The 26,438-nt window shown below is 38.8% G+C and overlaps 2 protein-coding genes across 2 annotated transcripts; one reads left to right on the plus strand and one right to left on the minus strand.

Moving 5' to 3' along the window:
* The first annotated feature begins 316 nt into the window (after positions 1-316).
* Positions 317-6,636, plus strand: prg4b (proteoglycan 4b). Its single transcript, XM_042746581.1, has 13 exons — positions 317-682; positions 1,097-1,213; positions 1,322-1,444; positions 2,398-2,439; positions 2,660-2,713; positions 2,893-3,204; positions 3,881-4,081; positions 4,315-4,398; positions 4,621-4,757; positions 4,879-5,032; positions 5,149-5,250; positions 5,581-5,706; positions 6,092-6,636. The coding sequence occupies exons 1-13, from the start codon at positions 619-621 to the stop codon at positions 6,208-6,210; spliced, it is 1,635 nt and encodes a 544-aa protein (XP_042602515.1). The 5' UTR covers positions 317-618; the 3' UTR covers positions 6,211-6,636.
* On the minus strand, positions 6,347-22,976 carry LOC109113037 (nucleoprotein TPR-like). The gene is made up of 50 exons (XM_042746579.1): positions 22,781-22,976; positions 22,394-22,498; positions 22,220-22,293; positions 22,026-22,122; positions 21,547-21,650; positions 20,663-20,827; positions 20,453-20,545; positions 20,291-20,371; positions 20,061-20,148; positions 19,797-19,937; positions 19,619-19,716; positions 19,330-19,527; positions 19,102-19,209; positions 18,782-19,011; positions 18,534-18,694; positions 18,281-18,423; positions 17,875-18,023; positions 17,635-17,797; positions 17,405-17,539; positions 17,179-17,319; positions 16,929-17,085; positions 16,586-16,752; positions 16,252-16,404; positions 14,822-15,142; positions 14,552-14,739; positions 14,292-14,439; positions 14,020-14,157; positions 13,630-13,761; positions 13,402-13,532; positions 13,077-13,287; positions 12,841-12,987; positions 12,523-12,721; positions 12,219-12,415; positions 12,065-12,138; positions 11,746-11,942; positions 10,819-11,121; positions 10,587-10,729; positions 10,421-10,501; positions 10,091-10,312; positions 9,877-10,013; positions 8,645-8,733; positions 8,314-8,471; positions 8,126-8,194; positions 7,912-8,000; positions 7,729-7,832; positions 7,513-7,611; positions 7,121-7,274; positions 6,840-6,952; positions 6,664-6,753; positions 6,347-6,548 (listed from the first exon to the last, which is right to left on the minus strand). The coding sequence occupies exons 1-50, from the start codon at positions 22,929-22,931 to the stop codon at positions 6,511-6,513; spliced, it is 7,074 nt and encodes a 2,357-aa protein (XP_042602513.1). The 5' UTR covers positions 22,932-22,976; the 3' UTR covers positions 6,347-6,510.
* Between the last annotated feature and the right edge of the window lie 3,462 nt (positions 22,977-26,438).

Genomic DNA, 26,438 nt, shown 5'->3' on the forward strand with positions numbered 1-26,438 from the left:
AAAAGTGGTCTGGAAGATAAATTAAGGAAAGAAATTGTAATAAAATAAGTATGCGTGCAATGTAAACACAATAATTTTATATAACAAAAAAGGAAAAAATGAAAGTATTTAAATTTAAGGAATGTTTATTAACAACTGCAAATAAATAAATAAATTAAGAGACTGGAGGGTTTTCCCCCTCAGTAAAAAACGCGTCCCGGGACCCCTCTCCCTCGCCGGGCCCTTGGAATAGTCCTAGAAAAGTGCACCCAGAAAATCCTATTGACAGAAATACATTTCCTAAAAAAAAGTTGATATCGATGTATTTTTATGTCTATCATTCATTTCCCCATGTGGAAGTTGGAACATTTTAATTGAAATCGTCTGTGATGTCACCCAGCGAACTTTGTAAATGTTCTCGACAGGCACACACAGTGAGGGTGGGGGGGAATGTGCAAGTCTGCTTGCCCATGTGAATCACCGCACCCTTGCAAACGAGACGATTACTAATTCAGCACTGACTGTATAATTGGACCGACAGGGGAACACCAACGCATTCTGCCTCTATATAAAAGTGAAGATCACTGCAGGTGAAAAAACAGAGGCTCTCTTAGGTTATTCCAACAGTGAACAACCGAGATGGCTACATATCTGTCCTTACTGCTGCTGTTTGCATATGCCTCCACAGGCTCTTCAGATCCAAGTAAGTCAGCAGAATATTGCTCAATCTATACTGCCAATCAAATGTTTGGAATATATTTTTTATGTTGTGTATAACATAATTTAAAAAAAAAATTATTACAAACTTTGACCATTATCTATCTATCTATCTATCTATCTATCTATCTATCTATCTATCTATCTATCTATCTATCTATCTATCTATCTATCTATCTATCTATCTATCTATCTATCTATCTATCTATCTATCTATCCTGTAAATATAACAGTGAACTGTTTTGCTCTAAAACATGCACTGATTTCTGTTGATTGTAAATAATTAACTCATCTCTTGCTGCATTTGTCTCTGTGTCTAAATGTACATATGTGTTTCTCAACATACTGAATTCTCAGTAAAAATTTGTTCTCTCTAAAGTAAACACTGTTCTCTGTCCAGGTAGCTGTAGGGGTCGTTGTGGAGAAGGCTACTACAGAGGAAGTTTGTGCCAGTGTGACTACGAGTGTCTGAGCTTAAATGAGTGCTGTTCAGACTTTACACAGTTGTGTACTACAAGTAAGGTTTCATATGAACTCTCCTCTGGGACTGGTGTAGTCTATATTTTTTGTAACAGTCTGTAGAATCATTTTGGTGAGACTGCATTGCTTTTATTTCTGATCACAGAGGACTCATGCAAAGGACGCTGTGGGGAGCCTTTTCATAGAGGCAATCCATGTCACTGTGATATTGACTGTGTCTCATTCAATCAGTGCTGCCCTGATTATGAGAACATGTGCTTGGTGGAAGGTAATAATATAAACTACAAAGAGTTTTTGTGTGTAGTAGATAAAGGAACTACTGCATATTTGAATCAAATGATACCTTAATAAATGATCACTGATAACGCTGCAAATGCATATGTGATTGTAATTAGATTTGCAATAACTGATACTAATTGTATGGTTTTGATGCAACTAACATACACTGCTTGCAAAAATATTTAAACAGCATATCACACTTTGTTTTTGTTTTTGAAAGAAGTCTCTTATTCTCACCAGGACTTCATTTATTTGATCAAAATACAGTAAGAACAGTAATATTATGAAATATTATTACAATTAAAAATAACTTAAAAAAAAAAAAAATAATAACAGCATCATTACTCCAGTCTTCTGTCACATGACTCTTCAGATGTTGAATGTTGAAAAAGGTTTTGCTGCTTAATATTCCTTTTGATTTTTTTTTCAAGATTCTTTGATGAATAGAAAGTTCAAAAGAACAGCATTTATTTGTAATAGTAGTAATCTTTTCTAACAATGTAGAAGTCGTTACTGTCACTTTTGATCAATTTATTGCTTCTTTGCAAAATATAAGTATTCATTTCTTTAAAAAAAAAAAAACTCATACTGACCCCAAACAACTGATTGGTAATATTTATTATGTATTAATTCAAATAATTAACAACAGAAATGTGGAATTAGAGATGTATCCATTCATTTGCATGCTTCTAATCTTGCCCTGATTTTACGCTTATGTCTCTGTGACTGTCACAGATACTGCCTTAAAACCAAGAAAAACTGCCAGCGCAGCTCAAAGGACCGCTAACTTATGCCTAAACATAAAGAATAAAAAGTCTACAGGTATAATTACTGTAGCTTTGTCACAAATAACCAAATCAAAGTGTACTGATCTTTTGCTTCATGTAACTTGATTTCATAGTAACAGTACTCTTAAAGTATAGTTACAATGTTTTTTTTTAGAAACCTCCAATGAGGAGATGACCATTGATGAAGGAATTGGAGGTGAGTCTTTCTTTTTGACTCTCTTTATCTTTATTTTTTTATTTTTTCCGTAGGGGACTTGAGAGAAAGCAGATGACTATACAGCAGACAACATTTTTTATAATTAAGATAATTGCCCAATTGGCAAGACACACTTCAGTTTTAGTCAATATGGTTTTGTGACCACAGGCAAAACCATTGTACTCTGTTGAAATCACTTTGTTTTCTTATGCCGAGGCAGAACAGTTAACGACCCCTAAAGATGAAAGTAAGTCCACACCTTCTGAGGACCTTGGTGAGCAATAATAATCATAAGCTTTATTTGTCAAATATGCAAAACACCACAAAAAGCACCATTTGTTCACAAAGATATGTTGATGAGTACATTATTAAACATTTAACTTTTATTTTGTTAAATTCATGTCCCAGCAGAGACAATTTTTCATGTGCATTTAGCAGTTTTGTCCTCTGCAGATGCAAGCAGCATGCTCCCTACTGATGAGAACCCAACAGAAGGTCCATCAAGTGCAGCACCAACAGAAGGTCCATCAAGTGCAGCACCAACAGAAGGTCCATCAAGCACAGAACCAACAGAGGGTCCATCAAGTGCAGCACCAACAGAAGGTCCATCAAGCACAGAACCAACAGAGGGTCCATCAAGCGCAGCACCAACAGAAGGTCCATCAAGTGCAGCACCAACAGAAGGTCCATCAAGCACAGAACCAACAGAAGGTCCATCAAGCGCAGCACCAACAGAAGGTCCATCAAGCACAGAACCAACAGAGGGTCCATCAAGCGCAGCACCAACAGAAGGTCCATCAAGCCCAGAACCAATAGAAGTTCCATCAAGCACAGAACCAACAGAAGGTCCATCAAGCGCAGCACCAACAGAGGGTCCATCAAGCGCAGCACCAACAGAAGGTCCATCAAGCCCAGAACCAATAGAAGCTCCATCAAGCACAGAACCAACAGAAGGTCCATCAAGCGCAGCACCAACAGAAGGTCCATCAAGCACAGCACCAACAGAAGGTCCATCAAGCACAGAACCAACAGAAGTTCCATCAAGTGCAGAACCAACAGAAGTTCCATCAAGTGCAGAACCAACAGAAGGTCCTTCAAGCACAGCACCAACAGAAACTCCATTAATCACAGAACCAACAGAGGGACCGTCAAGTGCAGAACCAACAGAAGTTCCATCAAGCGCAGAACCAACAGAAGGTCCTTCAAGCACAGCACCAACAGAAACTATTAATTGCAGAACCAACAGAGGGACCGTCAAATGCAGAACCAACAGAAGTTTCATCAAGTGCAGAACCAACAGAAGTTTCATCAGGCGCAGAACCAACAGAAGGTCCTCCAAGCACAGCAAGTGCAGTACCAACAGAATATTCTGTCAGTGAAATGACTACCACGGCACAGAGTGAAGATCAAAAGGAATTGTCATCTCTCAAGGATCCTAGAGTTACCCCTGTCCCAAAGAAGACGCCATCCACTACTGCTCCAGTGAAACCAACAAAAAAACCCATTAAACCTAGCACAGACAAGAACGACAAAACAGAACCAAAGGAACCTCTCAAGGATCCTAGTGGCATTGTTCCAATCAAACCAGTGGAAAAACCTCTTAAACCTAGCTCAGACAAGAATGGCAAAGATTATCAAGCCGGTATGAGCTTTCATGCTTTATAATTATTGTATATTTATTGTTCATGCTTAATATTTATTATTTTGTTTCCACTAAGAGCCTTCATGCTTCCCATCTGAACACTGTGCTGACACTCTAATGCTAGCATGAATATTTCAAATTCTAGTTGTTTTTTTAAAGAAAGTTTTGAATTTTAATACTTTGGTGCTGTTTTTTTTTAATTTTTTTTTTAATAATTAAAATCTCTTTTGCAGATGATTATGACACTAACCTTTGCAGCGGGCGTCCAGTCAGTGGTTTGACTACTCTCAGAAATGGTACCATTGTGGTGTTCAGAGGTCAGTACCAGATGCACGCTCGCTTTATAGCAACACTATATTTATTTTGGTTCAAAGCATTTATCGTTTTGATTTTCAGATGTTAACAGTTAGAACAGAGTTCAAGGAAAAAAAACACATTTCATTAAACAAAAATTAAAATGGAAATTTTCAAAGTGTAGGGAACTGTGAAACCAGATGTTATTTGTGAATAAAATTCCACTTTCACTTTCTTCTCTATAGGACATTATTTTTGGACACTGGACAAACAGAGAAATCCTGATCCTCCTCAGTTAATTACAAAGGTGTGGGGAATCCCATCCCCCATTGACTCGGTTTACACCCGCTGCAACTGCCAGGGCAAAACCTACTTCTTCAAGGTTGATACATAGTCATTAGGACAAAACACTTCAATTCACTACAGATTGACAATCACAGAAAATTATAACAGAAGTGGTGCTTGACAAAATCTGCTATGTCCTGTTTGTGCGTATTTCACAGGGAAGGAACTACTGGAGATTTGAGAATGGTATGATGGATCCTGGCTTTCCCAAATCCATCAGCCAGGGCTTCGGTCAGATTGGTCATATCACAGCTGCTTTATCCATACCCGAGTACAGAAGCAGAAAAGAGTCGGTAATTTTCTTCAGAAGAGGTAAGAAATAGAAGAAAAATGTACATGTACATTCTGTAAGCACACTATGCATGCCTGTTTTTATTATGTTGGTGTAAGAGTCTGTCGCTCCAAGACTTTTAAATTGATTTCTGCAGGTGGAATGGCACAAAAGTATACATACCAGAATACCCCAAGCTGTGGGAAAGAGCCAAAATATCCTGCGTTTACAGTGAGGATGAGAGCCAGACGACATGCTGGTAAAGAATCAAGTTTAAATTGAAAATAAGGCCATTTCAAACAATACAGCATTACGTTTAAGAGATGAATCACATTTAAATTACAAAATAATTGGAAATTAGACATAAGGGGAGAGGGGAAGGTTGTGTGTAGACAAGCATTTGTGCAAACATGCAGAAAAGTGAAAACACCATATATAGTACTTCCTGGAACAGTTGTTTAACCAAGGCCTAAAACGGGACATTTTGTTCCAGGTGAGGCCTAACAGACCAGATAAGCGACCTTAAACAGTTTAACGGAAACAGACCTTTGAGCTTTTTGGTTCATTTTAAGATTTTTTCTTTTCACAGATGCAGCTCTGGGACAAGTGATCAGTATCTCAAAGACCTGGAGAGGATTTCCAACCATAGTGACCTCAGCCGTGTCTGTTCCCTCAAGGGTGAAAGAAGGATACAAGTATTACGTATTCTCTCATAGTGAGTGTTGTGTCATTCATTTAAGCTGCTACTGGACTCAGTCCCAGCACTGTTTCAGGTTACAGCTAATGAGTTCTCATGAGTTTTGTGGATGTCTGAATGTAGCTAATTTGTCATGGATGGACAACTGAAAGCCTGGCTAATCACTCAGTATTTTAATATTATTTTAGATCCTATTATAATATTTATTAATATTTTGAATTAGCTTTTATGTATTTCCAAGTTCATGCTTGTTTTTAATTTATATCTTTGTCAGTTGCCAATGCAACATTTCTAATTTTCTTAAATAGCTCATCTGATATTTTGTATTTATTTACCAATAATATTTTTTTAATTGACAAAAACACTGCTCTCAATGTTGCACTTCTGTTCCTTTCTTTCACAGACAAGTATTACAGCATGAAAATGGAAAGAGAAAAACCAGTAATCATAAAACCTGCTACTGGTCCAAAGGAAAACTCAGCAACCAGCTTCTTTAAATGCCCAGAAACCCAGAAAAACTGAGTCATTCATGTTTTTCCCTCATGCCATATATTGTAAATTTATATTTCTAGTGATGCACTTGTCTTAGGTGGAGTGGAAAACAACATTTCATGGTAAAGCTGCATCTTTTGAAGACACAATTACAGACAAAGAAAGATTTCCTTCTAAACAATTTTATTGTACGGATGTAAAAGCATTAAAATAACATTGATGTATTTCTCAAAGCATCAAACTAACAAGCAACACTTAAAATACATAGCCTTAAAACAGAACAAAGGTATGGCTGTTCTTTTGGCGAGAATGTGTTGTTCCAGAGCTGCTTCATCTGGCAAAACGTCCCCTCATACCAGTGACGCCATCTACAGCAAGAAAGTCAAGAAAGCTGTCAAATCCGCTTGATCATGGCTAAAAACTAAGTGTGTGAAAAAAATAAAGATATTTGCCACAGTTGGAGAAAATTGTACATATTCTTACCTCTCCTTACAAAGCTCCTAGAACCACGACTACCAGTCCACTGTCTCCCAGATCCCGTTCTGACTTTAGGAGGCTGAGAGCTGCTTGTGTCTGAAAGAGAGAGAGAGAAAGACGCAGAGTTTGTGAAACCGATATGAGATATTGGAGGTTAGCGTAATTTAAGTGTTTATTTTTACCTGCAGAACTAGATGAAGGTTCCTGGCTTGTGGAAGGCAGACTTGCCTCATCTGATGGCTGGGCTAGTTCCTCTCCCTCAGTCTGTGACACAGCCTCAAGTGAAGCCTCAGTACTGCAGAAATATTTATCAGATACAGTTATCTTAATAATATACACACATACTACACCTGCTCCATTATGGAGTACATGATCTCTCAAAATAAAAAAATTCTTATGGTACAATGAAAGTAAATTGTGATGCCAGTGTCTCATGCAGGTAGATTTAAGGGCACATGTTTACCTGTCTCCTGCGTCCATGAACATGTCGTCTCTCTCCTCCACTCCACTAGGGCCTGCAGGAGCACTAAGGCTGGGTGTGGAGGTGCTCACCATGGGCACAGACTGAGAAGCATGCTCAATCGCTTCAGATGCCACGGTTTCAGATAAAATTGTCACTGAATGGATATAAAAAAAAAAAGAAAAAATATATATTATTTACCCGAATGTAAAATGGTAGAGGAGAATTAGGTATAAAATGGGATACTAAAACAATTTTGAAATAGCCTGTCATCTCTCCCCGCTGTTGAATTCTCATTAAATTAAATTGCACAAGTGACCACTCCATAATCCTGCACTTTTCCAAGATTATTTTAAAATGATTTTAACTATTAGGATGCATGGTTTTGCTCGTACCAGGAGCGGCAATCTGTAGTGGGGTTGTGGGCACACTGCGGCCTCCTGACTCCTCCTCATGAGCTCCAAGGAAAACAGAACTCTCATACATGCCTAAACCTGCAGAACACACAGAAGACAGCATTAAAAACAGAACCAACCAACCAACATCTGACAGAAAGAGCAGTTAATGAACAGTCATTAGTCTGAAAAAGAATTTTAGGTAATGTGTGCTACCTTGTGACGTAAGCTGGCCAAGATCTGAGTGAGAGGAGCTGGTCTGCGGGAGATCATCCGAAGGACCGAATCGAAATCGTGACACGCCTGCCACCTGTGGAGAGCTTCATACAACAGAATAAATCAATCATTTGGCTAAATAAAAATACAACCACAGCAAAGTGTAAAGGCAAAAACACATACTGGATTGCTTCAGCAAATCCGTCTGAGCGAGGAGGAGGAAGTGTAGGTGTACTAGGAACCATCCTGTCATCATCCTCATAGAAATGTTGCTGTTGGAAAAAAAAAAAAAAAAAAAAAAAAAAAAAAGATTAAGAAACGGAGATTGACTGACAAGCATTCAAGCTCAGACGCAAACACACCACACAACCAAACCAAGAGCCAAAAAGCGACTCACTGCACTACTGGCCATTCCAGAAGAAAGCTGGAGGCCTCGTCCCACTGACGGCCGTCGAACCGGGAGCCGCTGCAGACACATGCAAGTTATTTTTTGAAACACACATTCCAAGCAATACCTATCAACGGCAAACTAAGAAAAAGCTTCTCAGGGTATGCCACTCGGTATACTGAGACCTTTGCGCACACCTGGACTTGAGCAGGGGGTCCCAACTCCTGAGCAGGTTGGGCCAAGATGTTTAGACGAGGTGGAAGAGGATGCTGAGGTCTCCTGGGTGATTGGGGGTGAGGTCGAGGGGCTGAACTGGTGACGGGTGTTTCAAAAACATCCAATGTGCTAGTTTCAACTGAGACGTCACATACAGATGAAAGGAAAGGAGAAAGTATTTTAAAACACCAACAACTGACTTGATGAAGCTTGAAAGCCTAAATCTTATTCACGGTAAATACATGGAAAGATCAACATGACGGACACTACTACACGTCCTTTCAGACAGATGGTTAGGTCACGCTCACTTACAGCCTTGAGAATCTGCCATGCGTTGGGTGGAGTCTGTGGCTCCGAGACTTTCCTCTGTCTCAGTGCCTGGATCTGTGGGATCAGGGCCCGGGAAGGATGGTGTGGAAGAGAGGTAGAGCGGGAATTAGCGGGAAGAACATTTCTTTTTAATTTCATGGGTATTAAATTTTTATTCATACATAAACAGGGAACGTCTGTCTGAAGCAGAATGGATTTTAATTACTTTGTTTTTCTCAAAAATCATGTGTAAAGGACGTTGCGCCAGCTATTCATAAATATACTGCATAATAGCAAGTTGCGGTTAGATCATTAAAATGGCATGAGACAGCTCACATCGGAAACTTGTGCTTGCATAAACATCTCTGATATTCAGCCCAAATGTAGGCATTTATGCTGAACTAAAACCACTCACGTCTACTAGGGTTGAGCAAACCGAATTAAAGAACTGACTCACTTTCAGTTCAATAGCCGTATCCCAAAGGATGTTTAATTGGAATGATGGGAAAGAGAATTTACTGAGCAACACTTCATTGATACCCATTCACATGAAGGAAATTTCATTAGTCCTGCACAAGCATTGCACCAAAAACCATGTAGAGAACATAATTTTAGACTAATTACACCGTTCAAAACGATTTAAGGAAATTAGTACTTTTATTCAATTCTTGATCAAAGTGACAAAAAAGACATTCATAATGTTACAAAATATTTCTGTTTTCTGTTTCCTTTTATTCAAATAATTATAGTGTAACGATTCCATGACAGGAATAAATTACATACTGTAAAATAGAAAAGATCTTAAAATTGTAATGTCTCTCAATATTCCCATCTTCATTTAACAAATAAATGCAGCATTGGTGAATATGATACTTCTTTAAAGACAAATCATTTAATGAATAAATGTTTTTTTTTTTTTTTTAAATGTTTTTTTTTTTTTTTTTTTACCAACCATAAGCTTTTTAACTGTTAATAATTAAGAACTTATATAAATTGGTGCCATCTTAATTATTGATTAATAATAGACTATCTAATGTTATGCTTTATGGGTAACTCAAACTAGAAAAAAAAATGTATAAAAATATAAAAAATATACCTATAGCAGTTTCTTCTAATTTAACTTTACTTCTTAAAATTCAAATGATATCTTTTCATCTTGTTTGCTACCTCAATTTCAATTCAGAAATGTACATTCTCAGCTGAAGTCTTATCGGTGCACATTTGTGGTGTGTACCTCTGTGTCATCCCCCTCGTAGGCCTCATTGCCATCTCTGCTACCGCTCCCTTCATTGCTCTCTTCTCCCTCTTCCCCAATACCGCCATCCTCCTCATCATCATCATCCTCCTCCTCTTCTTCCTCATCCTCGTAATCCTAAAGTGGTAAAAAAACAGATTATAGTAAAATAGTATTAAACATCACTGAATTTCAGCTGCAGTGCAACTACATACCTGCTCCTCTTCCTCCTCTTCCTCATCCTCCTCCTCCTCAGATTCCTCTTCATGGTCTCCCTCACTATCTGTGTCACTAACAATGACTATGACATGATGATCAGGCTCCTCCGGGCTTCGATGGGTCTCAGATGGATGGGGCAGAAGTCGGTCTCCAGGGACAGACTGAGACGGTCCTGGTTCCTCATCCATCTCCTCCAAAGTAGCGTAGCTCTCCAACTCCTTTACACAGATATGTGCATAAAAAACCCATTTCTACTGGTTTCACACTTATGCTGTCTGAATACAAGCAGGAAGTTCCTGTACACATCCTCTTGCCATTACTATTACCTGTCCAGCGTCAGGAGCCTCCTGGCTTTCACCCGGTACAACGCTCTCAGCCTCAGTGCTGTCTTCAGCCAACATCTCTTCCTGCAATGTATAATTGTGTTGTTTTATGTTGCGCACTGATTTAAAGCAAAAAAAAAAAAAAAAAAAAAAAAGAATCTTGACTTACCTCTAGACCTACTCTATGAATGCGAACCCTCTTGCAAATGGGAGTGTCATTGGGCTCATCCTGAGACTGTGTGTCAGCAGACATGCTCTCTTGTTCCTCTTCACGGGGGCGTTTGCTCAAGGCACTACTAGAAGATGCGGACACTAAAGGAGGAGAACACATAAGAAATAATCTTAAGAGTGAGATGCCGTAAACCTGTTCAGCTAATCTAGTTGAGTTTAAACAATATTACCTGCACTGGCACTGCTTGTGCTAGCGGTGGCACTCCATATCCCTGCGGATGTAGAAAGAGGCCTGTCTAACTGTGAGTTTGGGAGCATTACAGCCGCTGGAGGTTCCTGATTGGATGGTTCAGCAGGGGGTTGGGTTTGTTGCTGGGTGGGCTGGATGAACGCAGTGGCCTGGCTCTGCTGTTGAACGGTCAGCAGAGGTTGAGCCAGGGTGGTCTGAACATTAGGGCTCGTGGACCGCACTGAACCGCTGGCACTTCCATACACAGTCACATGCTCAAGCGGGCCCTCGGATGACTGCATAGCTGCAAGGTCAAAGGGGAAAGAAAATTTGTTTGTTTGCATATCAGTGTTATTAAGTAAAACTATTAAAACCCTTTTTGTTAAATGAAATGAATCCAAAATTAAACATTGAATGAAAAAAAGATTTAGAATTTTTTTGTTTTGTTTTACTAAAATTACTGAAATTAAAACAGTATAATAAAAAATAAATTATCTATTATTATCAATAATTAATATCTATTAAAGAAAAACGATTAATGCCAAGCACATAAAATGGCAAAAAAAAATAAATAATCAAAACTGAAAAAAATATATAATTCAGAATATTAACAAATACTGAAATTAGCAGTATATTTATAATATTAGTATCATTGACATACTGATGTAGTTGGTAATATTTTACATTATTTTTATATTCAAAATTTTAGTAATTTTTTTTGTTCGTTTTATCATTTCTAGGTTTTTTTTTTAAATATCTATATAGTTTATTTTAGAACTTTAGAGAAAAAAAGTGCTGGAATAAAAAGTTAACATTATTCATCACAAATATTTCATTTCAGAAAATGTTTAATTCAAAAATGTTTTTTTATGGTTTTAATTTTGGTTAATGATAATAACCCTGGTCAAAATCCCAGTCCAACACTTACGCTCTTGGCTCTCCACCTGCGTGGTGGGCATGACTGTGGCAGTGGGTGTAGGGGTGGGCACTGGGGCAGGAGTGATCATGGGTTTAATGCTGGCTCTTGGGGTGGATTTGTTTCCTGGAATGGCTGGAGGCTTGCTGGGGGTTGCTGCCAGTGGCGTGGGCTTTATGTTAGCAGTTGGGGGCTCTGAAGTGCTTGCACTATGAAAACAATGTAGAGAGGCTTGACTTGTAGAGAGGCTTTTTTTTTTTAATTTGCCAGACAATGATTACTAGTAAACTGTGTAGGTGAATGTGAAGCGCCCCATCTAAAAATACTGTACCTTCCTCTTTCTGCCACTGGTGTGGACTTCAGAGAGATCTGTCGCTGTTCTGTTGTCCTTTGCGGTTCCTGGGTCTGAAAAGAGAAGAAAATCTTGATCAACACATAAACTTGTTCAGCTATAGGTTTGCAATTGCATGACTATGTGGTGTTACCTTGCTGGAGCCCTGCTCTGGAGGCTCATCTCTCTGTTCTCCATGTCTCTCCTGCTGCTCGCGGAGGTCTCGCAGCTCCCTTTCCTGTCTGCTCAGACGACCCTCATACTGAGACTTTAGTGCACTCACTCGCACTTCCAATTCGTCTTTTTGTTGCTTCAGCTCCTCATTTTCTTTCTGGAGCTGACCTTTTACACCTGGAAGTAGAGGTCAAAGTGTCAAATATCAAAAGGAAAGAGTTAACACTGACCACAAACCTCATTGTCAAAGTAACTAGTAGGGAAAAATCAGGGTCAATTCTTACCAGTAAGCTGGCTGATCTTCTGCTTGGCCATTACTATTGCCTTCTTGGTCCTCTCCTCCTTTTCAGTCAGCTGCTGTTTGAGTCTCTCCTCTTGAGATGATTTCTCTTGAACCTCCTGTCTGAGACGCATTAGCTCCACTTGTAGACGAGAGGCCTGTTCCTGGGCATTATGTGCCTCTGTTTCTCGCTCCCCTACAGTCTGCAAAGGACCAAAGAAAACTCAGACCATTAGAATAATTTTTCTAAAAAGCTACCCAATCATTTGTCTGATCTTAAAAAGGGGTCATATAAAAATCTTATACTAGGCAGTGAACTTACTCTATTGAGATTCTCCAGATGGCCTTCCAGCTCTCTTGTCCTGTTCTCTGATTGGTTGAGGGACTCTTTGAGGGCCTGAAGTTCTTGAGCTGATGCCTGCTGTGCCTCTTGATCCTGAGCCGGTGCAGATGCTGCTGCAGCTACCAACTGCACAAAAACCCAAATAAATCAGTCCTCCACTCCAAACACACCTATGCGATTTCAAACCACTTTCTTAGTCATAAACCCTGACGCACCTTGTCATATTCAACCTTGAGCTCTTCATACTGGGTTTTGTAACGTCGACCAATCTTTTTAACTTGTGTGATGGTTTTTAGTTTCTCCTGGATGTCCAGATTTTTGGCCTCCTGGTCTTTCTTCAGGTTGTCCCTCTCCCCCATCACCTTCCCCAAGTTGTCCCTAAGGTTCTGCAACTGAGACTGCATCATAGTCAAAGAGCCACTGTTCCTGCAGAGAGCAAGAAAAAAGCAACATGCATAAAATAGCCAAGACAAGAATGAGAAGATGGTTTCTGCCAGTGAAACTTTGGTGTATCCAATAAAGATAGAGAACTGCTTCAACCTGGAAGCTTCAGCTTTGAGCCGACTAGTCTCCTCAACAAGCTGCTGGATGCGTTTGAGATGCGCTTCCCTCTCAGAGTGCAGCCGCTTGTACTCTTCTGGGTCAGTGTCCTTCTGCTGGCTCACCAGGTGCTGAACACCATAAGAAAGTGATGACCCAGTAATTTTCACCAATGACAAATACATAGTTTTTGAAGGCAACACCTGAAGATACACACAAACTTCTGACCTGAGTGCGAGCTTTCCAGCGTTTGATATCTTCTTCCAGAAGCTTCTTCTCTGCCTGTAGCATACCACTCTTCTCACTCAGCTCTGCATTGGACTCTTGCATGGGCAAGATGTCTGACTCCAGTTTACGCACCTGTGAAGCAAAAGTGAGTATGTTATCCTCTTAAAGCAAATACGTAACTTTTGTTCAATTTTTCAAGAGTATATACTTTTTTTATATGTAAAGTAACATACATGCATAATCATGCACATAAAAAAAAAAAATCTTGACCAATATATAATAAAAGTCTTGGAGAACAATTCTCTTAATAATACATAATCAAATATTTCTTTTTTTTAAAGCAGTATTTCAACTAGCAAATATGATTGTTGACTCTTTTTGGTGGCTTGCCTTGGCTTGAGTATCCTGCAGCTCCTGTTCCAGTTTCTTTTTTTCCTCCCTCAGCATCTTATTGGTCTCCATTAGCACATTCATGGTCTCGGTCTTCTTCATCAGCTCATCATGCTGGGTCAGAGTCTTTGCAGTCACCTTTCAACAAAAAATAAACACAGGCTGAGTAACAGGTACAGGCAAAAGGAAAGTACAGGACTAGTAACTAAGGCAGTTAACTAGTACAGTTGATCAGTAATAAAATGGTATGCATCTGGGTTCTCCAAACCAACCTGCATCTTCTCTCTCTCTGCATTCAGACTCTCCTGCGCATCCTTCAGTTCTCTCTCCAGATGTTCCACTCTCAGCCTGTGCCTCAGACTCTCACCCTGGACCACCTCAAACCGGGACTCTGCGATCTCCTTCTCCCGCCGCACAAATCTGCAAACCATGAAGAAATGAGAGACTGCCATGAAGGAAACTCTCTCCTTGACACATTTTTTCGCAAAATTATAAATCACTGAAATTGATAACATAAGGGAGAAAAAAAGACCTTAGGATCTCCAGGAGCTGCTCCTGAGACTTGCCCTCCTCTGTCAGAGAAACGTTGAGTGGACTCTCGCTGGTGGCTCGCTGCAGCTGACTGGCCATTTGTCCACTCAGAGTCTGTATCTGCTCATGAAGGAGTGTGTTCTGACTCTGCAGATCCTCACAGCGAGACTCTAACTTAGACTGCTCCTCCTGATGTGGAGAGAGAAACAAAAAGACTGAGAAAATGCTATTACTACTTCCATAAAAGCAATTTGTTTCACAATTTCTTTACTTTGAGAATCTTCTCTTGCTCCTCCCAAGAGACACGAGCCTCTAGAAGCTGTGCACTGGTGCTCTGAACTTTCTCCTCCAGCTGCTGTCTGAGATGAGCTGCCTGCAGAACTTGTGCTTTGGCAGCCTGCAGTGCTTCCACATCAGCTGCATGCAGCAACATCTCCCTCTCATACTTATCCTGTGCCTCAGCTGCCATCTTAGCCTGCTCCTGACTGTCCAGGATGGCCTGTTGTTCCTGTGCAGTAGCAACAGCAGCTCTCTCCAGGACGCTCTGGTGCTCTGCCTGCAGGCTGCTTAGAGATTTCTTCAACTCGTTCAACTGGGATAAAGGATCAAGAAATGTGTCAAATTCTGCCTCTAAAAATCACAATACTCATGTGTTAGAATGGATAAAAAGAAAGTATTATAGAAAATTAACACCGAATGAATTAAATTAACAGCCATTCCCATCCTGGTAAACAATACCATGAACTACTGTGATGGCTAGACTCTGTTTTCAATCTTTTAGATGCCATGAAGCCCCAAATATTATCATCCATATGCAATGCACCCCTTTCGTACAATTTAAAAGACAGCTATTTATTTTATAGCATTAACTCTTTTCTTTATATTTTTGTACATTATATTTTTCCTACTCACTATAATACTCTACTGTTTGATGCATTTGTTGTTTTTTATTTAAATCAAATTTAATTAAAGGTGCCGTGTGTAAATTTTAGCGGCATCTAATGGTGAGGTTGCGAATTGCAACCAACAGCTCAGTCCCCAGCTCACCCCTCCTTTTTGGGGAAGCTATGGTGGCCTCCACGGTGTCCGTACGGTGTCCGACACAGGTAAGGGTGTAATGAGATTTCTTTACAAAGGTAAATTAAGGAATTATATTTACTTAATTATTCAATAAATCAATGTTATTACAAATATTAATGTACTCAATTGCGTCAGTGTTTTATTCACAAGAACAACAAAGTCACGAAACGCGCTCTGTAGCGCTGTTTGTCTGTTTAGGGCAACTGTAGAAACATGGTGGCGACTTCCATGTAAGGGGACCCACGGTGTATGTAGATATAAATTGCTCAATCTAAGGTAATAAAAATATAACGGTTCATTACATAAGGTCTTTATACCCCTCTGAAAACATAATTATGTATATTATATTGCATTTCTGTCAATAGACCTTTGTAAATCACACAATTTATTAATCTTTGTATTTATTTTTGTCAGTTGTTTTTGACTAAAATTTTCCATGGATCCCCTAGAACTCCTTTGCGGCCCCCAAAGAACCCAGTTTAAAAACCCAAACAGTTTTAGTGCAAGATACCTTGAATAACATTTGTAGACTTTAGTAAAAAAGCAAAAGAAAAGAAAGTGTAGAATGTGCTCTTTAAATCAGAAATGTCAAAGATCTAGTGAGCAGAAGGAATTCAATACCTCTTGCTCCACAGCAGCAACAGCTTTGCTTTTCTCTTCTAGCAAACTCTGCTTCTCCTTGTCTGCTTCCAGAAGTTTCTGCTCCAGCTGTTTATACTCTTCCTGAGCCGCCTCCACTTGGGTTTGCACAGATGATCGCACCTGCTCAGTTACCTAAAAGTGTAAAGACAGAGAGGAATTTATTTTTTATTTTTTTACAAAATAAATAAAAACATCAAATTTGACTCCATTTACTTCCTTAAAACGTCCACTGTTCATATTGTCTTTATTTTTATGGAATGTAATGGGTGTTAGAGTAAAGCATATTATAGTGATTTTTTATCATGCCACACACCTGTTTCTCTTTATCCAGGGACTCCTCTAAGCTAAGACTCATGGCCTTGTACTGTTCCATGCTTGCAGTAGTGTTCTTCAGTTGTTCAGCCAGCTCCTCTACCTTGCTCTCAGCCTGTTTGAGCTGAGCACGCAGAGCCTCCATATCATCTTCACTGCCCTGCAGGCCTAGAGAGAAAAAAAACAGCAAAAACTTCACAGATAGTCTTTTCCATCAACAATGCTCTGGCCTTTATAGCTAATGAGGTGGAGCAACCAAACATGAACAAATAACTTAAGGAACGTTAGATAAACTAAACAAAAACTAATATTAGATGTGCTATGATAACATGAGGGTCTCTCACCTGTATGTACTGTGGGGGATACCAGCCGGCTCTCCCTGCTACTCATCTGCAGCTTTAGATTGTTAAGCTCAAGTTGGGCAGCACTAAGCTGCTCTCTTTTTCTGTGGTACTGGGAAGTCTGTGTTTCCAGCTGCTTCTTAACATCCATCAGCTGCATCTATGATGCAAAGGAACGTCAAAGAGAAATTAATGAGCCAAAGTACCAAACAGAGGAAAATAAGAGAAAGCACAAAAGAGATGTTGCCCTTACGTCTTGATTGCGTGCCAGAAGGTGCTTCTGTTCCACCTCATTCTCAAGTCTCTTCTGGAGCTGAGCAATCTCTCGCTCCTGCTTCTCAATCTGAGCAGTCAGCCGCTGTCTAGTCTCTGTCTCAGAGCGCTCTAGAGTTGCCTGGAAAATGCATTTACAGACACACTTGGTTCTCAAAACATCCTTTTGGAGGCTTAGATTGTTCTTTCATAAATGCACTTGTCACCTGTATTGATTTGAGGTTGGTCAGCAACATGTTTTGGCCAAGCTGTTGGGCCTGGAAGGACTCTTTCTCCTGGGTCAGTCTGATCTCCACCATCTTCAACATGTCTCTCTCTTTACGCAGGTTCACGGTTTCAGACTGAAATAGAGACATAGAGGATTAATTCAATTTAGACGGAACTCTTGGACTGAACAGAGACACCCGCACTTGAGTGAATGAATCAATTAAGACACCTCAGCAATGGAGAGTTTCTCAGCTGCTGCTCGGAGGTCCTGGTTGAGGGTGTGTATGGTCTGTTCACTCTGCTGAATTGCCGCAGCCTGTTTCTGACTCTTCTCATTCAGAGATGCAATCTCCTTACGGTAGCCCTCCACGTTATCCTGGAGCATCTCATATCTGACATACACACCACATAAAATAAATTTAGGATTCTATATTTGAGAAAACCATGAGAACACAAAAAAAAAAAGTACCGTTTGGAGGTGAACTCCAGCTGTGTGGAGATCTTGGTGTTTTCCGAGTGGAGTTCAGTCACTTGATCTTGGAGTTTCTCGCTTTGCTCAGCCAGGGCTTTTTCAGACTCTGTTTTTTCCTTTTTATACGCCACAAAGACTTCCTGAAGCTGATCAAACACACAGGAATAATACACAAGAATAAGTTATATTTTAAAATACATCTCCTAATAGACAAAATAGAAGTAAAAAAAATTAAATAATAAAATCACAGTAATATTTCACAATTTACAGTTTTAACTGCATTAAGCATTCTTAAACATACAGAAAATTCTTTCATAAGCATTTTTATTAATGACGCTCTTATTCTCAATGTCACTGATGGAAAAAAATGCTATGAGTGGACAGCCTGCTCTGCCCGGCCTACCTGCTTCAGTGCAGCCTTGGCCTCTACTGACTCAGTGGATTCTATTACAGTGGCAACCAGTCCTGTAGGGGTGCCTGCAGTGGGTGTGACGGCTGGAGAACGACGGGGGGTGGAGGTCAGCATAAGCTCCTCATTACCAGCACCTGCCACAGTAAGTTTATAAAACTGTTCAATTATCATCATTAAACTTTCTATTAAGGTGTTTTATAAAACCTGGTAATACAAACTAAAATAACAGACTAAATATAATTACCCTGTGGGAAGGTGACTCCGGTGGCCTGGGTCAGAAGCATGCGGAACATATCCCTTTGTCGTGCCACAGCGTCAACCTTCTGCAGATCCTGAGCTCTCTTCTCCTTTAGCTGCTCCAACTCACGCTGAAGCTCCTCGAGATATTTCTCCACCTCACTCCGTCTAAACACATGATGAGCATTATGCTTTCTCAGTCCATATTTAATCTGATATAAGGTTGACAGATCCCCTTAAATCTCACACACTCACTTCATGGTGTCTCCCGCCAACTCATCCTTTTCCTTTTCCTCACTGAGATCTCTTAGTGCCACTAGGAGTCGCTGGTTCTGCTGCTGCAGCTCTTCAACGCTGCGGAAGGTGACCAGGTGTTGAGAAATCACCTCTGATGTGCTGCTCACATCCGCAGAACACACCTCATCCTCCTCACGCATCACATGATTACCACGCGCTTCCTCCAGCTCAATAAGGAGGACCCGCACCTGAGATCGTTATGTTAAAAGAACAGGTTTTTAAAATCATTTTTCTCTCCCGTAAGAGACTGAAGCCTCAGTTGTGCCATCAGGCCTCACCTGTTGAGACATGTCAGCCAGCTGCACCTCAAACCTCTGGTTATCTCTCTCCAACACAGATGCACGTTTGTTGCTTTCATCTGCTTCTTTCTGCAAGCGGTGGATCTCCTGAAAAATCCAAGAATAATCATTTCTAGATTTGTTATGCAAGTAGCCATTAGGCAGCATGCACTGGCAGTGAGACATGGAATAAGGTTTTGTATTTCTGCATGATTCTTCAGTCCTCACCGTGAAAGCTTGCTCTAATTTAGCAGAGAGACTGGAAACAGACTTTTGCAAGCGCTCATACTCCTCTCTCTGTCTCTTCAGGATGGGCGCCTTTTCTTCCATCTCCTGCACAATGTCATCCAGGTACTTGTGCAGTCGTTTGTTCTCTAGTTTCTCTCGTTGCAGCTGTTCTTGGCTCTCAACATAAGCTGTATAAATCTACACAAAATAGAAGGTGGTATATTAAAACTGAAAAAGCTTCGGTGAATATGAACAATGCACTTGCATCACAAATCAGAATGCAGGTTACCTCTGTAAGTTTCATGCCTGGTTTGATGATTTTGGCTACTGCAGCTGCTGTGGGAGACATTGTGGTCACCTGCTCCTCTGAAAGAATTGAAGCAGTTCCTGGAAAGGCAAAAAAGGCATCAAATTTACAAATACTAATTCTCATGCTAGAGGTTAAGGAACTAAGTGATGATGCCAACCTCTGTGTTTGGAATCAGACAGCAGCTCATTTGCATTATCCAGCTCTTTCTCCTGGCTGCTTATTTTCTCTTTTAGTTCAGCGATTTCTTTGTCCTTACAACTCTCCAGCTCTGCCATCTTCACTTCCAGAGCTTTGTGCGCTGTTCAGAGCAGACAAGATGTTATCACAGAAATATGTAAATACACAAAGCATCAGTGTTAGTTTTCTTAAATGGTCCTCATGGCTGTCAACATGCAGGTCTCTGACCAGGAGAGTGGCTTACCCTCTCCAGCATCTTTAAGCAGCTTGTGAAGTTCATCAACAGCTCTGCTGAGCTCCTCACTCTTGGCCTCTGCATCAGCTGCAGCTCCCTGTGAATCATCAACAGAATTTAGAATTAACAAATATTCTTAGAAACAACATTAAAAATTATACTTGAATGATTATTATAATATTCTGATTTATGCTTTCCTTTACTTATACACTTCAATTCATAAAGTAATTAAAACTTACCTTATACAAATTTGAGAGTTTGATGTTGGCATTGAGCTCATTACTGAACTTCTCCTCCAAACTGGCTTGCTGTTGCTTTGCCTAAAAGCACAACACGTGATTATAAAGAATTATGAGACACCATTTAGCTGATAACTTCAGCGATGGATTACAATGGCTAACCTCTCTCATCTTGGTGATCATCTCCTCTGCTTGCCTCTGAAGTTTCTCATTGGATGCCTTTAGACTGGTGACCTGATCTTGGAGGCGGGCGATCTACAAAGGTACACAGAGATTAGCACATGGACTAAGAATTTAACACATTTCAAAGCAGATAACACAATATTCACGATGACTTAAAATACATAACACAGAAAAAGGTTTGGGCAGTACTTCATCCTCCTTGTTATTAAGGTTGCATTGGAGCTCCAGGATCTCACTGCCTTTCTGCCGGGAAAGAGACAGCAGCTCTTCACTCTTGGCCTTAAGCTCAGTATTCAGCCAGGTCACCTGATTCTGGAGTAGATCTTTCTCCTGCTCCATTCGTTTCTCTTTATACTGGAAAATAAACAGTGCAGGCATATCAAAAATCAGTGTTTAGGGGCCTGGTATAAAAAAGGTGAGAACAGGAGGCATGCTCCACATGGATTTTTTTTTTGTTTTAAGATATTTGTTTTACATCCTCATTTGCAGTTACTTTAATGTATTTTTAAAAATATTTTTTATTACCTTATATGTAAATGATTTAATATATTTGGTCAAAATCCCATGTTATAAAAGATGAAGTGCTATGCTGTGTGTTTTTTAAGATATTGTTTGATTATTAGGCGGTGATGGTGTAATATAATGAATGTTTTGTGTATGTCTCTTCACTGTTCCCACATCTCAGATCTCAAATACATAAAATATTAAATTTTTTAGACAGTTTAGTAAAGAAAATACTATACAAAACTTACTAGCAGTTGTCAAGTGGTTATCAGTCTTACTTTTCCAAAACAAATAAGACCAGTCCACCTTTGCTTAACTGAATATAAAAAGTAATGACCAGTCTACAAGCGGCCCCAGTTTTTTATTTACCCTTGTAAGATCACAAGGTGAGGAGCATCTATGAAAAATGCAAATGGGTTATACACAACAAAAAACTGTGAATGACAAATGCATCAAGATAAAAGATCAATATTGAATTAAATTAAAAAAGTCAATATTGGTGCAGAAAATTATAAAGGTATCAGATCAATGCATTTGTATGAAAATATTTTGATTTCATTAGATGTTACCTTGATTGAGACCTCAGTGGCTTCGGACTCATCCAGCTTGAGCTGAAACTGCATCTTCTCTGAACTGACTTCCACCAATCTATCATTAAGACGCTTGAGGTCCTCTATAAAAAAATAATTAGAAGAAGAAGAAAATTAGTATATAATAACTACCATTTAAAAGTTTAGGTTCAGTACATTTTTTTTTTTGTTTGTGTGCTTTTTTTTTTTTTTTTTTTTAAAGAAATACACCTCGGAATTTATCAAAAGTGACAGGAAATACATTTCTAACAATACAAGAAATAAATGCTGTTTTATTTAACTTCCTATACAGCAAACCCTGAAAAAAGATTTTATGAATGGCCATTTGGCTTATTTTACTGTATTTTTTTTTTTCAAACAGTGTAGGTGAACAAGCTGGTCAAAGCAAAACCTGCAAATTCCAAATAATCTGTGAAAAATTAGTTTTCGATGATCATAAAAGAATGCTTATTAAATACCGCTTTGTTGTTCCATCTCCAGGGATCTCCTTTCCAATGTCCGCACAAGCTCTCGTTTTTCGGCCTCAAGCTCATCTTTGGCTTTGGAAAGTTCGTTCTGCACAAAGAAGGCACAATTTCACCTCTTCAACATCACAAAACTCAAGACATGACACAGATGTTCTCTATCAGACTGTTATATGATCTCTCATTACCTGATGGGATTCTAGCTTGGTGTATGAAGACACTTTCTCCTTATTTGTCTCTCGTAAGCATTTCAGCTCATCCTCTGTAAAAAGACGAATACAAATACAACATTAAGTTTGTTATTTTTAATAAAAAAAAAAGAAAAAAAAAAGAAAAGAGGTGTTTGACTCCCACAGCCTTACCTAGTTTGCAGTACTCTTCTTTCAGTATCTGATGCTCTTGAGTCTGGGACACAAACTGAGCCTGACTCTCTGCAAACTTCTTCTCGATGTCAAAATACTGTTGTTCTATATATGAGAGAGAAACAGAGAGAGTGAGAGCGCGCGCGAGAGAGATTAAGAACATAATAGAACGCCTAAACATCCATATAAACAAGTCTATAGTAATATAAATAGAAAACGTTTTCTGTTAAACTGAAAATTTATTCAGTAATTATAACACGTCCAATACAAACAGTTTGCAAAACAATATGCCCAAAGGGAGGGAAAAATAAAGTTTAAAAACGATAATGAAACCCAGGCCTCCTTCGTGGCTTTAGACAGTTTACTTATTAAAACAGCAAACCTTACCATTATCCACACGATATTGCTCCTGTTGTGCCTTCAGACAATCAACTTCACATTGCTGTTCAGAAATATACTTCTCTAATTTAGTCAAGACAGTTTTGGGGAGTTTTGATATCTCCGACCGCTCCAAAATCTGCTGCAACACATCCGCCATTTTTTCGTTGCAATAGCTCCGCCTCCTCTGCGTCAAACGTAAACGTGCTTATTACCATTTCCTGTTATTAAAAATCCGCCCGCCAGGTGGCGCTGAGCGGATCATTCCAACCAAATCGCCAGTGAGCTACTTTCGAAATTCAAGTCATTTTAGAGATATTTGTACGCTATAACATTATAATCGTTTAAACGTCTTCTAATTCCAAAAGGCGTATTAATGAAATATAAAAGAAAATCGATATTGTAGGTTCTATAAAATGTTTACATCAAACGCATTTGACGACTGTGATTGGTCAAGGCTGACCAGCGATGAAAAAAGTAACATGAAATTGCGTCCACGTCACACATGTAGGTCTGTCTGGATTCTGGAAGGTCATTTAATTTGGTACTTTAATGTATTAATTTGAATGATGTTCCGCTATGATTACACTGGATTAACAATAAACCCTAGATTATGTACATTCATGTTAACATAAAGCTGTTAAGTATGATGTATATTCATCAAGAGGCAGCTCGGGTCTTGCAAATAAGCGGACACAAGAGGGAGATGTCGTATCATACATGCACTGTCGACTCTATTGCGTTCAAGGTCAGTCACAGAAACACTGAGATGGATGGTTTGATAATAGTTTGACGTGTGCAACCTTTTTCCTTAGTTTGACAATTTTTTTGTTAGTTTTGTTATATCACGATAGTTTAAATATTTGTAATGCGGTAAAATCTACATAAACGTGCTTTTAGTAGATACACTTTCTACTTTTTTTTTTATTAGATTTTTATTAGATTTTTTTATTCTCAATACTCTGCTCACTGTCCAAAATTTGGATGATTATCATATTAAAACATTAAAAAAAAAACATTCCAAAAGTAAAACGTTTTTCTTGTTAATTTATGGATTGATTTAAGGCATTAAGGATAATGTGTACAGTTATAATTGTTTTTTATTTGTAATTATGTTGTATGTAGTTTATTTTCATCAGTTTATATATATATATATATATATATATATAATTTGTATTTATATGGCCTTATGTTACAGTTTTTCCTGTTAAAAAATTAGTTGGTAAGAGATAACTGAAACATAGTTATATGTGTTGGTTTTACCTTTGTCTCATTTCTACTTGGCTCATATCATCCCATGCAGCAATTTTCCATTCCTTAGACCAGTTATAACACATAACAATGTGACCACAGATGAATTATCAATATGGAATTTTTAGATGGAAGCAAAAAACATATAATAGTTGTTAATGCCGTTAGTGGCCCCTCAGGCTCTGGATATTATTTACAGTAAGACTGTCTGTATGGAGAGATAGTGTAACCTCGCCTCTCTTTGCTATGCAGCCTTAACCTTGAATCAGCCAAGCAATGCTCTCTCTTTCACCTCTTCCAAACGTCAACACGCTCTAGAAAACAAAGACCCATGGGAATGTCTCAAGACCTCACACACCTAATTTCATGTTTTGAAAATGCTTTGTCTTTTTTGTTACTTGCTTAGTCTATAGGGTCAATGCATTAAAAATCACTGCATCAAAAAAGATCTGATCCAATCAGTGTTTCAGAGCCATTGGTGGTTAAACATGGAGTCTAGTTTCCTGTTTTCAACATCCAAAGAAGGCAATAGTTGACCTTGAGTAAGTGCATGTGTGGTTAATGGAAATTTTTATGTGTATGGAATTTTTATTCCGTGATTTATTGTGTTTTTTATCCCCAAGTCCTGGTTTCCATAGTGACTTATGGGGAAAATAAACTTCACTACTACTTCACCTTTGCGTGACAAAGCTACATAAGATGTTGAGTAAGACGACAGTAGTAAGTTTTAAAGTATGTGTTTGTGTGTGTGTGGGTGAAGTTTCACACAAAGCAGTGTTAAAAAGCCCTGTGACCTCATATCCCCTCCATGTCAACCCCCGACTCCACCTCCATCCAGCCCTTCACCTACAGCATGGTCCCATTTACACTTGAAATTAACATCCATCATGTCTGTCCACCCACTACCTCTCCTGTGCCCAACGTCACTCCCAGAAGGCCTTCGCCACCATTATATTCAGAGCTCAGGAAACCCTTCAATGGAGAGAGTCATCTAGTTTGCCTTTCTTTTTGTACATTTTGCCTTCTTTGAAACTGTATTATACTCTCTTCTATTATAATTCATGACACATTTGTTTTCTTTCTGGCCCAGTTCTACGATGTTTTGTTTTGTTTCATTCACATGCACGATTCATTTTGACAGAGGTAGCTGCTGTGGAATTCCTGAGGTTTTTTCTGGGTTAAATTATTGCTTCCCTTGCAGGCTACTTACACAAAGCTTCAAGTTTTTAATTAGACCACAATGATAATAGGCATACTGCTATATATCATATGTTATCTTGAGGAGCCACCTATTGTATTATTTTATTTCATTGTTATGTTAAATTTGATTACTATATTGTTCCTTGTTGTTTACTTTAAAATACCATTACAGATCATCTACATTAAATGGAAGGAGTAAAATTTTATAAAAACTCTTGTGTATAGAAATGGCTAGTATAAGGTACATTAAAAGTGTTATTGATTAAAGGTTAATGTTTCCAGCAGGAATGTCAATAAACAGCACTTTAAAATTAATAGCTAGAAAAACAATCCTGGATCAGATTAAAAACAACAAATGAAAAACTGTTTCAGCCTTGGCTAACATAACAAGACCAGATTCAAAACCCATGAAAGCCTATTACATATTAGCCATGTATAGTTTGTGATTATGTGTTTGTTTTTATAGTACAAAACACTTCTTATATTACATGAGAACATGACTCAAGTCCTTCCTAAAGATCTCCAAGCTTTATGATTAGATTTTTACAGCAGCTAAATGAGAGAGGTCTTTATGTGTGAGATTTCTCTGTGATGTTTTGTGAAAACAGGAGAAAATTAACAGAACTGTGAACTCAAGCACTAACAACTTAGTCACTGTCCAGCAGTGGTCAGTAAATATTTGTTTCAGATCAAAGCACTAAAGTCTAAATGAAAGTGTATTCATAGTATGTAAGTACATAGTATGTAAGACACTGTAGATATAAGTTACATCTCAGGCCAGTTGCTTGTTGCCTTGCATCTTAAGAACTAGTCTGACCAACTAGCAGTTGATGGAATGAACTTGGACTAATCTATGTTTTTATGTTAAAAAAAAAATAAAAATCGACCCTGTCTTAAAGAAAAAAAATTAGATGACTAACTTGTAAGACTATATATATATATATATATATATATTTATATATATATATATATATATATATATATATATATATTAATATTTTACTGTCTTACAATACAGTATCCATAAAGTTTTTTAATCTGTCTGAGCCATGAACCCGTGACAACATGTCTTAGGAATTAAGTCCAGACGAGGACTTGGCTGTTTGGGCTATTCCTTCACGCATGCAGAGAGGATGGAGGCAAATGTGGTATCAGGTGCAGATGTTGTCAGAACATGTTCGTGTGAAGCGCAGACGACTTCGTCGCACGATATAGC

The sequence above is a fragment of the Cyprinus carpio genome, chromosome B20, assembly GCF_018340385.1.
Source record: "Cyprinus carpio isolate SPL01 chromosome B20, ASM1834038v1, whole genome shotgun sequence".
Classification (NCBI taxonomy): domain Eukaryota; kingdom Metazoa; phylum Chordata; class Actinopteri; order Cypriniformes; family Cyprinidae; genus Cyprinus; species Cyprinus carpio.